This window comes from Tympanuchus pallidicinctus, unplaced genomic scaffold, assembly GCF_026119805.1.
Source record: "Tympanuchus pallidicinctus isolate F22 unplaced genomic scaffold, pur_lepc_1.0 scaffold5, whole genome shotgun sequence".
In the NCBI taxonomy this organism is placed as follows: domain Eukaryota; kingdom Metazoa; phylum Chordata; class Aves; order Galliformes; family Phasianidae; genus Tympanuchus; species Tympanuchus pallidicinctus.
Genome location: NW_026294769.1, coordinates 42722242 through 42736307, shown reverse-complemented (window position 1 = coordinate 42736307; position 14066 = coordinate 42722242). Strand labels below are relative to the sequence as shown.

At 45.5% G+C, this 14066-nt stretch overlaps 1 protein-coding gene and 5 non-coding genes across 6 annotated transcripts in view; 3 read left to right on the top strand and 3 right to left on the bottom strand.

Annotated features, from left to right (window-relative positions):
• Positions 1 to 2250: 2250 nt before the first annotated feature.
• TRNAR-ACG (transfer RNA arginine (anticodon ACG)) lies at positions 2251 to 2323 on the top strand. Its single transcript has one exon. It is a non-coding gene; the product is annotated as a tRNA-Arg (tRNA).
• A 1841-nt stretch (positions 2324 to 4164) lies between these two features.
• On the bottom strand, positions 4165 to 4254 carry TRNAY-GUA (transfer RNA tyrosine (anticodon GUA)). Its single transcript is given in 2 exon segments — positions 4165 to 4200; positions 4218 to 4254. It is a non-coding gene; the product is annotated as a tRNA-Tyr (tRNA).
• A 307-nt stretch (positions 4255 to 4561) lies between these two features.
• TRNAR-ACG (transfer RNA arginine (anticodon ACG)) lies at positions 4562 to 4634 on the top strand. Its single transcript has one exon. It is a non-coding gene; the product is annotated as a tRNA-Arg (tRNA).
• Positions 4635 to 4993: 359 nt separating this feature from the next.
• Positions 4994 to 5066, bottom strand: TRNAR-ACG (transfer RNA arginine (anticodon ACG)). Its single transcript has one exon. It is a non-coding gene; the product is annotated as a tRNA-Arg (tRNA).
• A 261-nt stretch (positions 5067 to 5327) lies between these two features.
• TRNAY-GUA (transfer RNA tyrosine (anticodon GUA)) lies at positions 5328 to 5417 on the top strand. The gene is given in 2 exon segments: positions 5328 to 5364; positions 5382 to 5417. It is a non-coding gene; the product is annotated as a tRNA-Tyr (tRNA).
• A 4051-nt stretch (positions 5418 to 9468) lies between these two features.
• The window catches only part of DNAJC5B (DnaJ heat shock protein family (Hsp40) member C5 beta), a 30010-nt gene continuing 25412 nt past the window's right edge, over positions 9469 to 14066 (bottom strand). Inside the window, exon 5 of the mRNA XM_052704006.1 lies at positions 9469 to 10009. Within this exon, the coding sequence (XP_052559966.1) occupies positions 9915 to 10009 (95 nt within the window). The 3' untranslated portion in view covers positions 9469 to 9914. The remainder of the gene's footprint in view (positions 10010 to 14066) is intronic.

Sequence of the window (14066 nt, the reverse complement as noted above, 5' to 3'; positions counted from 1 at the left end):
GTCAATGAGAATGGGTTCAGATGCAAAACTCGGGAGCTTCTAGGGAGCTGCTGGAGGATTTATTGGGCGGTGAGAGAGCGTGGTTCTTGCTTTATGGGCTGAGCAAGACGAAAGCTGAAAACTTCCTTCAGTGAGAAAAGAAGCTACAATAGGAAGTTTAGGAGCAGCCACCAAAGTGTTTAGTAGTATGCTGTCAGGCACATGTCCTTCCCTGCCTGCACCCCTCTTTTCATTTCTTACCTGCATTAATTCCTTCCCCTGGCCACTAGCCTGTGTTCCTTTTTCCGACTCCAGCTTTCTCCAGGCATGACCAAGATTTTGCCTGAGGCCATTATTTTTGGCTGTAGCCCTGTCTGGGCTCTGAGCAAATAGGTGGGATCCAGACATTCTGCCTGGCCTAGGCGGGTGGTGGAGGACACGTCTGACTGCCAAGTGGGAGAGTAACTGTGAGTCCAAGCTACCCAGCTGGGAAAAGGCGCTACTCCTACCTTTACAAACTTCTGTTTGCAATTACATTTTTCCTGTTATTAAATGCCTAGCAGCAATTTAAACATGTTCACACCCTTTCATTCACTTTGTGGTTTTCCATGATTAACCCAGGGGAATAAAAGTTAAACCCATCTGCAGAAGAAGAGCTATTTGCAAGTCTCTGCTTATGAAGGGGCTACTCAGCACCCACCTCCCTGCAACGGCCTGAGGCAAATTATGAGGAATCTGTCCTCATCTTCTCCGCCCACCTTACTATACTAACACCTGCAAAACATAAGGAGAGCAAGAAGGAAAACAGAAAGAAGACAGAGATGACAGATTGAAAGTAAGGTGTCTGTGGAGGCGCATAGTGGCTGACCTACTGGATACCTTCTCCACTTTTTGTGCTTTATTCCTTGGGCTGCCCAGCTACCCTACTCCCAGTGTCTGTCTTCTGCTTTGTCATCTCAGCATGACCTCCTGTTTCACAAGCAACTGCAAGCAGCTGAGCTGCTCTAGTCACTGGGATTGGGGAGCCCCTGCCTCTCTCTCCTTCTTTGCACCACCACTGGCTGCAAGGTGTGGTCCTCCTGTTTGCACCAAATGAGCTGATTCACCTCTCTTGCCTGTGGGAAATTATGCACTTTGCTAAATTATCAAATTGACTCAGATGCTGGAAGTGTCCACAGACAACTAGAGCGGGGACAAGCTGAGTTGTGAGGCTTTGTGCAGTGGAGGTGAAGCAATATCTTCTACTCTGAATCAAGAAAGTGCTAGAGTGGCCTGCCCTCTTTGCTATCCAGAACATAGTATGTTTGGTATCACACAAGACGGTCCATAACTTGAAGGAGCATTCATAAGCAAGTCAAGCCTTTTCTTCAGAGAAACTAGATCTTCTCACCATCTTTTTGTGTGTCCAACATAAGGACAGGACTCGTGGCTGAGCAGAGTGCCTACATTCATGTTCACTCACAGTCCAGAGCAATGTTTGCAACCAAAACCACGTCCCTACACCAGAGCCTGTTCAGGAACTATCCAAAGTGAAGGATGAAACTAAACCAGCTTGTTCTTATCAACTAGGCTAGGGACTTGCTCTAACTTTGCTGTGGCACCATGCAAAGCACAGCAACACAATGCTCACGGCTCTCTGCTCATGGCAGCAACCTGACAAAACCACCACTGCTGAGGGAGGGACAGCAGCCATGTGTGTTCACAGAGGGCTGTGCTGACTAATGTCTGTCTCCAGCAGCTACTGGCACTTTCCCTGGCAGTAGATGGTGTGAATCTCACCCTTCTCCTACGGAATGGAAAGAAGAGCCATTCATGTCTTACCATGTTCCAAAATGTCCAGCGCTTGCTAACTATTTGCCTAATTAAGCTAAAGCTAAACACCACACAGAGCCTGCTTTCAGCAGCTGGGCTCTCCAGAACAGGCCTGTTTATGTCAGCCTTGGACAGCTGTAGAGAAAGTAACCAAAGAGCACCCAGAAGCTGTCACAGGAGGGCTGCCAACAGCTCACCCACACCCAGTCTGCTACTGCTGCAGGCAGAAAGTGTCCCCTAGAAGTTCTAGAAGTCTTTCAGTTCTTCTAGCTCCTAGAAGTCCAAAATGTTATTAAACTCCGAGGGGATCCCTATCTTTCTCCCTGGGCTCTCTCCACCCCGAACTAGCGAACATCACTCTCCCCTCAATGACGGGGACACAGGGACCCCGAGGCCACTTATTGCAGCGCCTCGCCCCGCCCTGCGACCCAACACGGCCCGTGCCGTCGCCGGCGCCCGGGGCCAGTGGCGCAATGGATAACGCGTCTGACTACGGATCAGAAGATTGTAGGTTCGACTCCTGCCTGGCTCGTTGGAATTTTTTATTTTTTATTTTTTTTAATATATTTCATTTATTATTATTATTTTTTCTCTGCCAGACCAAGAGGAGCATCCAGCCCAGTACTGGCTGGTCGTGCAAGCTGCCTTCTGCCACTGGTCCTTTCCCACTCAGATACCTAAATGACGTGCTTACTAAACTTCTCTACTATCCCAACACTAGATATGCAGTTATTTAAACACAAGCACATCCTAGACATCTGGAAAGCTGAGCCAAACAATTATATTAATACATTAATTTAATAGGGACATAGCTCGAGAGGCTAAAATCATCACAGAATCCTTAAGGTTGGAAAAGGCCTCTTAAAGCATTGAGTCCAACCATCAACCCATCCCCACCACACCCACTGACCATGTTTGTGAACGCCACATCTACATGTTTCTTAACACCTCCAGCGACAGTGACTCCACCACCACCCTGGACAGCCTGTGCCAGTTCCTCAACCTCTTTCTTTTGCAAGTCCTGAGGTCAATACATTCAATGCATACTTCTTTTCTGGTTGTTTGTTTTTTTTTTTTGGTTTTTTTTTTTTTTTTGAGGTGTGGGGGTGCTCATTTCCTCTTTGTTTTTCTGTCCTGGCTTTCATTCCAATGAACATTTATTTATTTATCTTCCCCCATCTTGCACTTCATTACAGGTAACGTACAGTTACACAGAAAAGCATTTGTATCTATATTTCTTGGGTAGGAGAGAAAAAGCGTCTGGCCTCAAACTGGCCAGCTTGCAAGATGTAGAAGAGATGAGATTCTGAGTGTGCTTTTATTTTGTGCACTACATCTTAGAAACAGGAACAAGAGGAAGTGCCAAATGAGTAAAAAGGAATGCAAGAGTTTGTATGAACTTCTGAAGGAAATAAGGGGCAAAGATATTTATGTACAAAAAAAGGTGAATCTTAATCATGAAAACCTGCTCTTATGGGCCAAGGTGGAATTGGTGCCCTGTCACACACTGGAGAGTAGCAAAGGAATGTTTTGGATTGTAAATTGAGATTTGACTGTTGGTGTGTGCTGGTGTGTAAGATGATGGACACTGAAGGAAATGGATGTCTCCCCTCATTCTCTGCTTTCCAGATGCCCCTGTTGCTCTGCTTTCCTCCTAGGTTCTTCTTAAGAGGTGTGTACTTGCATCATGCTGTAAGGAAAAGGAGATGTGTGTACATAAAAAAGTACACCTAAAAATATGAGTACCTAAAAATGTACTAATTAACAGAGTCCTCATCTCGGGCCAGTGGTTCAACGCATACAGTGTTTAACTTCATACTACAAGCCTGGAGGTTTGACTCTGGCTGAGCTTGATCTGTTTGTCTGCTGACTGACAATTTTCCTGCCTTTCTTATTTCCACAGGTAGCAGGCCTTCTTTGCACTTGTATCTGAAAAGCACTCTCTCACGTGGAGAACATTCATTCCAGGTTCTTTTGAAGGAGAAAACTGCCTTTCTTCCCCTACAATGCAGACACTCAGACGTCCTCTTTCTCAGCCAGGAAGTGGCTTGTCAAGTGTATTCTTCTGCACACTTGTAGCACCTGTAATGAGAAGACATGAAGGAAAAGAGGGTAAAGGACAGCAATATAATAGAACATAAGACAGGAAGAAAAAAAAAAAGCAGAATATGAGTGCTTTATTATTCAGCACATGCCAAGCAAGCACACTACCACGTGTATAATGGATCCCTGGCAGGGAGCAAGCTCTCGGCTGGCCTGGAGCAAGGCCCTTTTAAACTGCGGTCAGCTTCTGGCGGGTAACAGCTGTGGGAATGCAAGAATTACAAAACTCTCAAACTCTCCCCAAAAAGTAGGACAAAAAATATTATCGTCTCCTTCGAGCCGGAATCGAACCAGCGACCTAAGGATTCCCGCAGGGAACACCACTACAGTCCTCCGCTCTACCAGCTGAGCTATCGAAGGGACCTACGTAACAGTGGTCCGCGGCCGCACAACGTCCCGCCCCTCCCTGCGCGTCGTGCTGACCATGCGCATTCTGCAGGCAGCGGGTCGGCGCATGCGCACGGCGAGGGTGCCTCTCATTGCTGGCAGATGTGCGCGTGCCAGAGGGGTGGGTTGACGGTGCCACGCGGTTCTCACGCCTCTGTTGCCGTTCGCGGCACTGCGCGGGGCGCAGAGTACGACCTGGCGCCGCTGCGTACCGCCGTAATGCTGGGGCTAAGCCAGCAGTTCGCTGAGGGTGTGGCGGCTGGGGACGGTTTCTTGTGCGGGGCCAGTGGCGCAATGGATAACGCGTCTGACTACGGATCAGAAGATTGTAGGTTCGACTCCTGCCTGGCTCGCTTTGTTTTGCCGCTGCTTATTGCATTGCATCTGCTTTGTGACCAGGTGACTGCGGAACAGATGCTGAGCCTTCGGCGGTCTCCTCCGAATTGGCAGCAAAACCTTCCTTGCTTGTGTGATGTTGGGAGCACAGCGCCGTTTGACACAATAAAAAAGACACAAAAAAGAACCTATTTTTTTCCACTTAAAGACACAACTCCCAAATTGGGAAGTACCAGAACGCGGCTGCCGGTGGCTGCGCTAGAGGGTCTTGGGAGACAGTTCTCCGCTGGGCGCGCACCGGTACTAAGAAAAGAGTTCGTGATAAAAGAAACCCGCTCTACTATGTGTGCAAATCAGGGAGAGGAAAAGAAAACAACGAGCCAGGCAGGAGTCGAACCTACAATCTTCTGATCCGTAGTCAGACGCGTTATCCATTGCGCCACTGGCCCGGCATGTTTAGGGCTCTTCCCCACTGCATCCTAGAGCCCACCAACCCCGGACGCTTGGGCCGCCGCCTTCCTTCTCCACGACCTCCTCTGTGTAGCCTCGGCACGCGCCGCATCTCCTCGCGCTCCCGCCAGCTGCCCCACCGCACCACGAGCGCAGGGTGCAGCCAGTTCCCTCAACAGAATCTTGGGGTACTACGCATGCGCCTCTGGACCGCCGCTAAGTACGTTGATAGATTGTGCTGGAGCGCCAACCGCCAAGTCCCTTCGATAGCTCAGCTGGTAGAGCGGAGGACTGTAGTGGTGCTCCCTGCGGAAATCCTTAGGTCGCTGGTTCGATTCCGGCTCGAAGGAGACGAAATACTTTTTTCCTCCCTCACAGTATATGAGGCCGGGCGCTGTTCCTCCTACACCACGGTTGTCGGCTCACCCGAAAAAGTGCTTCTAACTAATTACTCTTTCAGGTACTGCCGGTTCTTTGTTTTTCTCTGACAGACCCGCCCGCACTGTAAACCCAGCCTCCCAAAGGCTTGCTGTGACGCTCTGGCAGCACTGGGAAACCAGAGGTGTGCTTGCTCCAGTTGACCACAAACACTCCCAAGGCAAGTAATGGCTTGCTCTGAGAACATCTGTTGGCATTGTCCCAGTTAATCAGGATGTTGAAGTGGACGTTGAAGTTTCACGTTTTCTCAGAACCTCCTCTGCCCCATACATTCTGACTGTGTGGAACCTTGGTGTTTCCATGCAGTAAGACATTGGTTCCATATTCAGTCAGGTGCCCCCCAGTGCATGGTGACACCCTGCCCACCTCTCAGAACCGTTAAAGTTGGAAAAGACCTTAAGATCATCTAGTCCAACCATCAGCCCATCCCCACCATACCCTCTAAACATGTCCCTCAGTGCCACATCTATGTGTCTCTTGAGCACCTCCAGGGACAGTGATGCCACCAGTCCCATGGGCAGCCTGTGCCAATGCACTGCCACTTTCTGAGAATGATTTGTTACTAATATCCAACCTGAACCTCCCCAGATGCAACTGAAGGCCGTTACCTCTCATCCTAATGCTGTTATGTGGAAGAAGAGGCTGACCTGCCATCTCCCCAGTCTCCCTTCAGGCACTTGTAGAGAGCAATGAGGTCTCCTCTAAGCCTCCCCTTCTCCAGAATGAACAATCCCAGCTCCCTTAATTGTTCCCCATAAAACTTGTGCTGCAGATACCTTCAGTGCCCCTCTCTGGACATGTCCTGCAAACAGCCACTGGTGTGGCTGCACGTGGTGCCTGACCAGGGACAGCATTTCCTAAGTTCTGCACATATCCATATATTTAAAAAAATGATTTTATTTATTAAAAAAAAAAAAAAAAAAAAGCAAAAATGCAATTAAAAAAAAAAACAAAAGCCTGAAATCATCCCCACATTGTAGGTATTAATCCTTAGGGAAGAAAAAAAAAAGCAATGAAAGCAATGAAATGAAATGGAATGCACTAATGTTTGATGTGTCTTGGATTAAGCAGAGGGGTTTACTGCACAAGGACTGCTCTGAAAGAAATGGCCCACAACATTAGAGGCGGATGTTTGTGGTCAGGCAGTAGAAGTTTAACCTTCCTGCCAGTATTCTATTACATTTTGTTGATGTTAGTCCTAAACCCGCTAAGATTTCTTCCATTCTGCATTTTGAGTGAATCTGGGTATGCGTTAATACTCAAGCACTCAAAAGGATGAGATCTTATAGAATACCTCCAAACAAAGCTGCTGCTCCTCATCTATTTTTCAAATGCTTGAGCTTCTGTGGTCACAGAGGCTGGATACCATATTAGTGGGAAGCGCTCCTGTCCTGTTCCAGGCCCAGGTTATCTGTCACTCTGTGCTGGTTCTTGGACAGATGCAGAAGCCCCAGTTGAGCTCCCTGCCCCAGGGTGCTACAGGAGCTCTGCCACAGTCTCAAGCAGCAGCATGGACCCTGTGCTGGTGGTAATCTTTCCAGATGGGCCCTTATGCCAGCACAGCTGTTGCATTGCATCACTTCAACCCCCTGCTGAACTTTTAGACAAGCATCCTGCATTGTGTAAAGGACGCTTTTGCAGTGTGTGGCTACACCCCTGGCTGCTTTACATAGATCTGCTGCAATCCAAGACTCAAGACCCTGTTCCTTTTCAGGGAAATCCTGAGCTGCAGCTTGTCAGGTTGCAAGGTCTTCCTTTCAGACAGCAGACTCAAAGGTTGCTTCATCAGTTACTGCAGTGAAGTGGTTGATGGTTTGGAAAAGTAAAGGAATGCTGCAATTTGTATGTGCAAGCTTTATTAGTCAGAGGCTTTGACAGGAAAGGTAGGTTGGAATACATTGCACTTTACATCCAAAGAAAAGCAGCACAATAGAACAAAAAAATTGAGGAACTGTACATTTTGAGAAAATTAATGGGTGTGTGACTGAATTTTACATAGGAACAGGTCATGTAAGCACAGCTGTGTTCCCTTTAGCAGCTTTTTTGAAAAGCAAAACAAGTGAACCCACATTGAACAGCTGAATCCTGAAATCCTTATTCATCCTTTCTCCACATGTCCTCAAAACGGCCGATCCCGACAGCAGGGAGAGTGGCAAACGCTCTGCTACCCTGAAATCCACCTTGTCTTTTTGAAGTCAAACAGTGGGTTCAGGTTTTCAAGCTATAAATCCAGAGGAACCAACTCAGAGGCTCAGCCAATGGTTTGTTTGGGGTTTTTGGCTGTCTTAGAAAATACATTTTGTGGTTCTTCTGTTCAGATCCTCATGTCAGTAAAAGGGCTTTGCAAACATGTAGCAGCTCGCTTGTATTTGCATCACTCTGCAAGTTAGAGTCACAAATCTTTCCCAAGCAAAATCTCTTACATAGAAAGAGTGAATGAGAATCACATGACTTACGGTACTTCTCCAGCCCATGGAAATCATTTCCTTGATTTCAGTAAACTTGGGATCTGGCACATACACTGGGGTCCTGAGGGCTATCAAGGGTGTTGTGTGTGAATAAAATTGTCAAAATGCTTTTACTAATCTGGGATTTACCCCTCTTTTCTTGGCTTCAGGCCTGATCTGTGGCTGTTGGTGAAACCAAGGCTGCTTCCATGGGAGCAGGACGAGGGACTTCACAGGTAGAAGATTTCCTTCAGGACAATGTGAGCATCAGGTGCCCCAGTGCCCATGCCTGGAGAACAGACATGTACTCTGAACTAGAGTTGATGGATTTTTAAATATCCATGCATTGTGGGAATTTTAAAGAAATGTTGAAAGTAGTGCTTCTTGACTTGGAGTGATTGCTAGTGCTATGAAACACACTCTTTTCTCATAAATTTAGCTGCCACTAAATGACATTTGATGTGAAAGGTGAGAATAGAAGGAAGACAATAATGTTTCACAACCACAGAATCCAATTTTAAAGAAGAGAATAAGATTTTTGACTAGCTGTACGTTGACTGGTCTCTATATTTAGTGGTACATTACTTCCCCCTTTGGGCCACAGCACTGTGATTAGAGGAACAAAAATAGCAAATGTAGAGAACTGACAGTGATTGATGTAACATGATCAATAAAATGAAATTCATCTGTCTAAGCCTTAAACTACTGTGTTAAATGAGTGAAGTTCTAAGTTTAAGATCTCAGAGTTTCTTCTTTATCTCTTACAAATTAGGGGTCTCATTTCTCTATGCTTGCTTTAGCTGTACCCACATGTAATTCCACTGATTTGCATAGTGGTATACACCTGATTCATTCTTCAAAAAAGCACAGGCATCACATTTTTGCTCAAAACTGAGTGTTTTGTGTACTCAAGGATATCACTGTCAGTGTGCTTCTCATCCCTACTTCTTTATTTAAAGCCATGCAATATGTTCTTAAAGCCCCTGTGCTGGGGCGGAGAGGAGGACCCAGGCTCACCTAAGGACAAGCACTGCGAGGAGGATGCTTGCTCCTCTGCCCTTCCAAGTCCTCACTGTCCCACAAGGCAGCACACGTGGCATGGATGCCATCCCAGTGCCAGCAGGGTGGTGTGGACAGTGGCCAGGGCACCATGCAGTGAGCAAGGCCGCAAAAAGCTCTTGGCTGAGTATCAACTTCCAGCACACTGCAGCTGCAAATGGAAAAGCTGAGGCTGCATGGCATGAGCAGCAGACCTATCCATGCAGGAATGGGAAAGCTTTGTGATGGTGGTGGGGATATGAGAGCCCAGGGCCAGCAACTCTCTCCCTGGGGTGTTTGCAGCTTGTACAGGCATGGTCTGCACATGTGCAGGAGAACACGGAGCCTACATGCGTATCATTCTGGTTGATGCTTCTGGGTTTGGAGTCATCTGCTGTGTTACCACCACCTAAATGACCCTGGAGCACATCACCTTGGCTCAGATTTCCAGTTGCCAGAATTGGGCTGATATCACTAAGGTGTTGCCTGCTTTCCAGAGAGTGCTTCCACTTTGCAGAAGCCCCTCCAGCCTTGCCACTGATTTTCCTTTGAGGGAAATCTTCCCCAGGGCATAGAGAGATGGGACTGGTGTGTCTGGAGAGGGCTCCAGACCATGTCTGGGAGGTGAAACACCAGCTGAGGGCTGGGGAGAAAAGCAGTTGCACCGAAGTGAGCATTGCAGAGGGAAGATGGTGCCAAAAGGGCAGTCTGAACCAGTGAGATCTCTGCACTGGCTGTAGGCATCTCTTTGCAGAGAGTAGACCAGAAACTACTTGCAGTGGCCTAGAGGGAGATTCTGCCTTGACAGGAAATTACTCTGAGGTTACTCTTGGTTAGTTACAGGAACAGGCTGCAGAGCTTGTCACACGTTTTTCCTTGCTGTGACACTCTCTGGGAAGCACCACCAGGCTGTGTGTGCCGGCTCTAGGAGTCTGTGCGGTAGCTCCGATGGCTGTCCCCTATGAGCTGCGTCTTTTCAGTTGCATTTGTCGGCTGAAACACAATAGGAGTTTCTCCATCTAAACAGAGGAAGGAGACAAAAATTACTTGAAGAATCCTTCACTTGCTGTCAAAGTCAGACTTCTTTTTGGCACCACAACATTTCATCTGCTGTCCTGGCTTACGGCTTAATCTTGGCTTCAGAGACTGCTGTGTGCCTGCTGAAGAGACAGTGATGTTCACACCGTGTCCACAGATGCTCTTACACCTTGTCCAGGCATAACAGCAGATTTCAGAGTGGCTATTGCTATTGTTATTAAACTGGGCAATGTTTTACATGGTGCTTTGTGGAGGTTGGCAGGTAAGGGTCTCTGCCTGTTCCAGTCACAAGTGCTTGTTCCTGCAAATGTCGGAATGCACAGCGCTGCTGTGACTCAGCAAGCACTGACCTTGGCAGCGTGTGCAGGAGTGGGCCAGGAATGAGTCTGGAGGAAGACCAAGTTAAAAGTGAAGTGAAAAGAGAGTTAAAAGGAAAAAAAAGTGTGAGCAGTAATGTGCTTGAGAGAGAAGAAATCAGACATCCTGAAAGCCATCAAGCTATATAAAAATGTTAAATTGCATTCTGAAGTCCTATGTAATATATTTTCAATAAGATTTTGAGAACTATTGTTTTGATGAGTCTGGAACTGCCAAAAACTCTTATGATCACTATATGACTTAGTATTTTGCTTTCTCATTCCATTCAGTTATACACTTGGTTTCCCAATATATCTGTAAAAAAATACGTTTGTTGCAGAGTGGAGAGAAGCTCAACCCTTGCAAAGTTCCCCAATGGCTGTTCACTCTTATGATGAATAACATTTATGTGCCTTTCTTTTGGGCTTCTTTCCAAGCCACCTTTTTTGAGGGACAGAGGGTGCTTGGGTCTCAGAGAGTGCCTCTTAAGGATTCAGCAATTTTGATGACGATGCTTTCATATGAAAATCTTTGAGCTATCTCTCTCTTGAAATTAACACAGCATTTAGAGTAATTGAATACACATTATGACCTTTTTTCCCCATATGATGGAGTGCTTAGGAAAAAAATCGTAATCTGACATTTCCTCTTGTTTACATGGCAGTTGATGGGATGAATCATGGGCAGAAGATGTAACATACAGAAGTAACTTAACCCCGAGCAGGAACCTAATGGCATGCCATACGGCTTACCCTCAGTGCGGGCAGAACTGCTTTGACTCCTACAATGTGAAAGGCAAGGATGATTAAATGCTGAGCAGCTTCTCTGTATGGGCAATTCCTAATTTAGACACAAGGACAAAGACAGACATGTTTCATAACTTCTAAAAGTACATGAGTAATTAATTCTTAGAGCTCAGTGCGTTAGTTTGGCAGTTCCAATCCATTTTTAAGTTGCTATGTATTTTCCAGTCTTCTGAGCAGCATTCACTCCCACCCTCCACTGCCTCCAAGTTGTTCATTTCTTGGAAGATCATTTATGGAGGGCTGAGACCAGCAGTTAATGTTGCTGTAATACCCAGATGTGCAACAAGGGAACAGAACCCTCTGCAAATATGTTGTGTTGCTTCCAGCTGCTCCATGGACAGTCCTGAGCTGACACCTTCCATAAATATTTTGCTGCCAGGACCTTTGTAAGATGTATGGTGCTTTTTATCAGAGCAGGGACCTCTGGCATAATAAACTGAACAAATATAGCTTGTTAATGGAGAGCTGCAGAGTGGAGGTGCAACAGAATTCACAGTTTAAACTGCTTTCTATAGATAGCTCTTGCTCACTGTTCGCCTACATTGGTATCATATGGAGTGCGGAGGAGACAATGAAGTGCTAAAACTTCTGAGTTGTGAAATTATTTTGTTGCTCAAGTTCTTTTTCCTTTTTTCTTCTTTTCTCTTGGATTTCATTTTCTGTAAAGTGAAAGTTGGTCTAGAAATGTTGTGTGGTGATAACAAAACAAGAGAGGAGGGCAAACCTGACAGTTTGAGTGCATCATTGAAGCACCAAGGCAATCCAAATTCAAACGTCCTCTCACCTGGGGCCACAAAAATCAGCAAAAGGGTTGCCTTCAACAGGAGCAAAATCTGGCAACCTGCAGTGTGTGCATGCATCTGAAAATAAATAAACATCACACGCCCACACTGCAGACATGTGCATGATGCTTCCCCGTGCCAGTGTCAGAGGGCCTCGGGTCATCTGTAAAACTGTGGTGTGATACAGATTACTGCATTTAATGCTTTTTTAATGTCATGTCTAAACCTCCACTCCCAGAACATGCATACTGCTTTTTCTGAGCAGAATAGCCAGCTCCAAGCAGCTCCCACTGAGCACAACAAGAACTGGTGGAGTTGCTCTCAGAGGATTTTAGCATCAGGAATTGTGATGTCTTACTTCTGTTGCCTTCCTCAGAAAAGCAAAGAATGACTATCAAATATTTGGATGTAACAAAGTACAGCCTTAGTTTCAGAATTCATATTTTGACCTCAGTAAGAAAAGTTCTGGCTAGTGATAATATATACACTGGGTACAGCGGGAAGCAAATTAATCACTAGCCAGAGTGTTCAGTCTGTGGGCAGAGGGCATGTGAAGAATTTGGATTCTTGTATCATTTCCTCCTCCAAAATAAAATCTGCTGCAGGACTGATTACATTTGCTTCTCAATTACCTATGAGAACATTTCTAATCATTACATAAAAGATGTATTCATTTCTCTGGCTCTAAATTTGAAGATGTCTACTGAAAAAGCCCAATGTGCAACATTCTAAGTCACCTGAATCCTTTTGACCAGAATCCCTAAGTTCTGGCTGGGGGAAGAGAGAAAGGAAGTGCAGTTAAAGCCAGTTAAAACTGATCATCCTTCATCTTTCTAGATCATAGAATCATATTATCATAGATTGGCCTGAGTTGAAAGGGACCACAATGATCATCAAGTTTTATGATGAAGTTTTATGATTATGCTATGTGTAGGGTCACCAGCCACCAGCCCAGGCTGCCCAGAGCCACATCCAGCCTGGCCTTGAATGCCTCCAGGGATGGGGCATCCACAGCCTCCTTGGGCAACCTGTTCCAGTGTGTCATCACCCTCTGAGTGAAAAACTTCTTTCTAATATCTAACTTAAACCTCCCCTGTCTCAGTTTTAAAACCATTCCCCCTTGTCCTATCACTATACACACTAGTAAACAGATGTACCCCCTGCTGTTTATATGCTCCTTTCAAATATTAGAAGGCCACAAGGAGTTCTCCCCATCTATTTTCCTATCGGTTGCAGAAAAGATGCTCACATCTCTGTCATGAAGTTTTATCTTTTATTCTTGATTTGTTGTTTTATTTTCATCTAACTCTAAAATGTGTAGAATTCTACTCTAATTAAGCAAGCTGGTTTTGATGGGCAAGAAAATACAGCAAGACTGAAGAGAAGTCCAGGAAAGACAGAAATAACTCAATTTCTTCAGGCCCCACCTATACACTTAATACTGTCTTCAAAGTACTTAATACATACTGGCACTTTGCTAAACATACACTCTTTTTTTTTTTAATGGCTATTTTGATGAGACTTGGTGGGAGTAAAGGTATAGGATGATGGCCTAAAATTGGAGAACTTGTGTCAATAGACATCACCAGTACCAAAAGGAGAGACAATATTTTTTCCTGACTCTGGGGAAATTGGTCCTGGATTTTTGGATTTTTGGGGGACATCAAAATGCCTGCCAAATTAAAAAAAAATAAAAATAAAAAAGAGAGAGGCATGCAGAACTAAAAAATGTTCTCCTTACAAGTTTTACCTTCTTATTTCAGACTTGATTATGGTGTCATAGATTCATAATAGATTCACAAGTATCAAGACTAAGTTTATGTTTGCAGTTCTCAGGTGAGATCACAAAATCACAGAATTGTTTGGGTTAGAAGGGATCTTTAATGGTCATCTAGTCCAACTTCCATGCAATGAACAGGGGCATCTACAGCTAAATAAGGTTGCTCAGAGCTCCATCCAGCCTGGCTTTGAATGTGTCTCTCTTAATGTCTTACAGTACATTATATTTATTTAAAGTAATGCATTGTGTTTATAAATGTTCCACTCATTTTCTAGGGGGCCTTTGCAGTGAGTGGCCAAGTATGATCAATTTT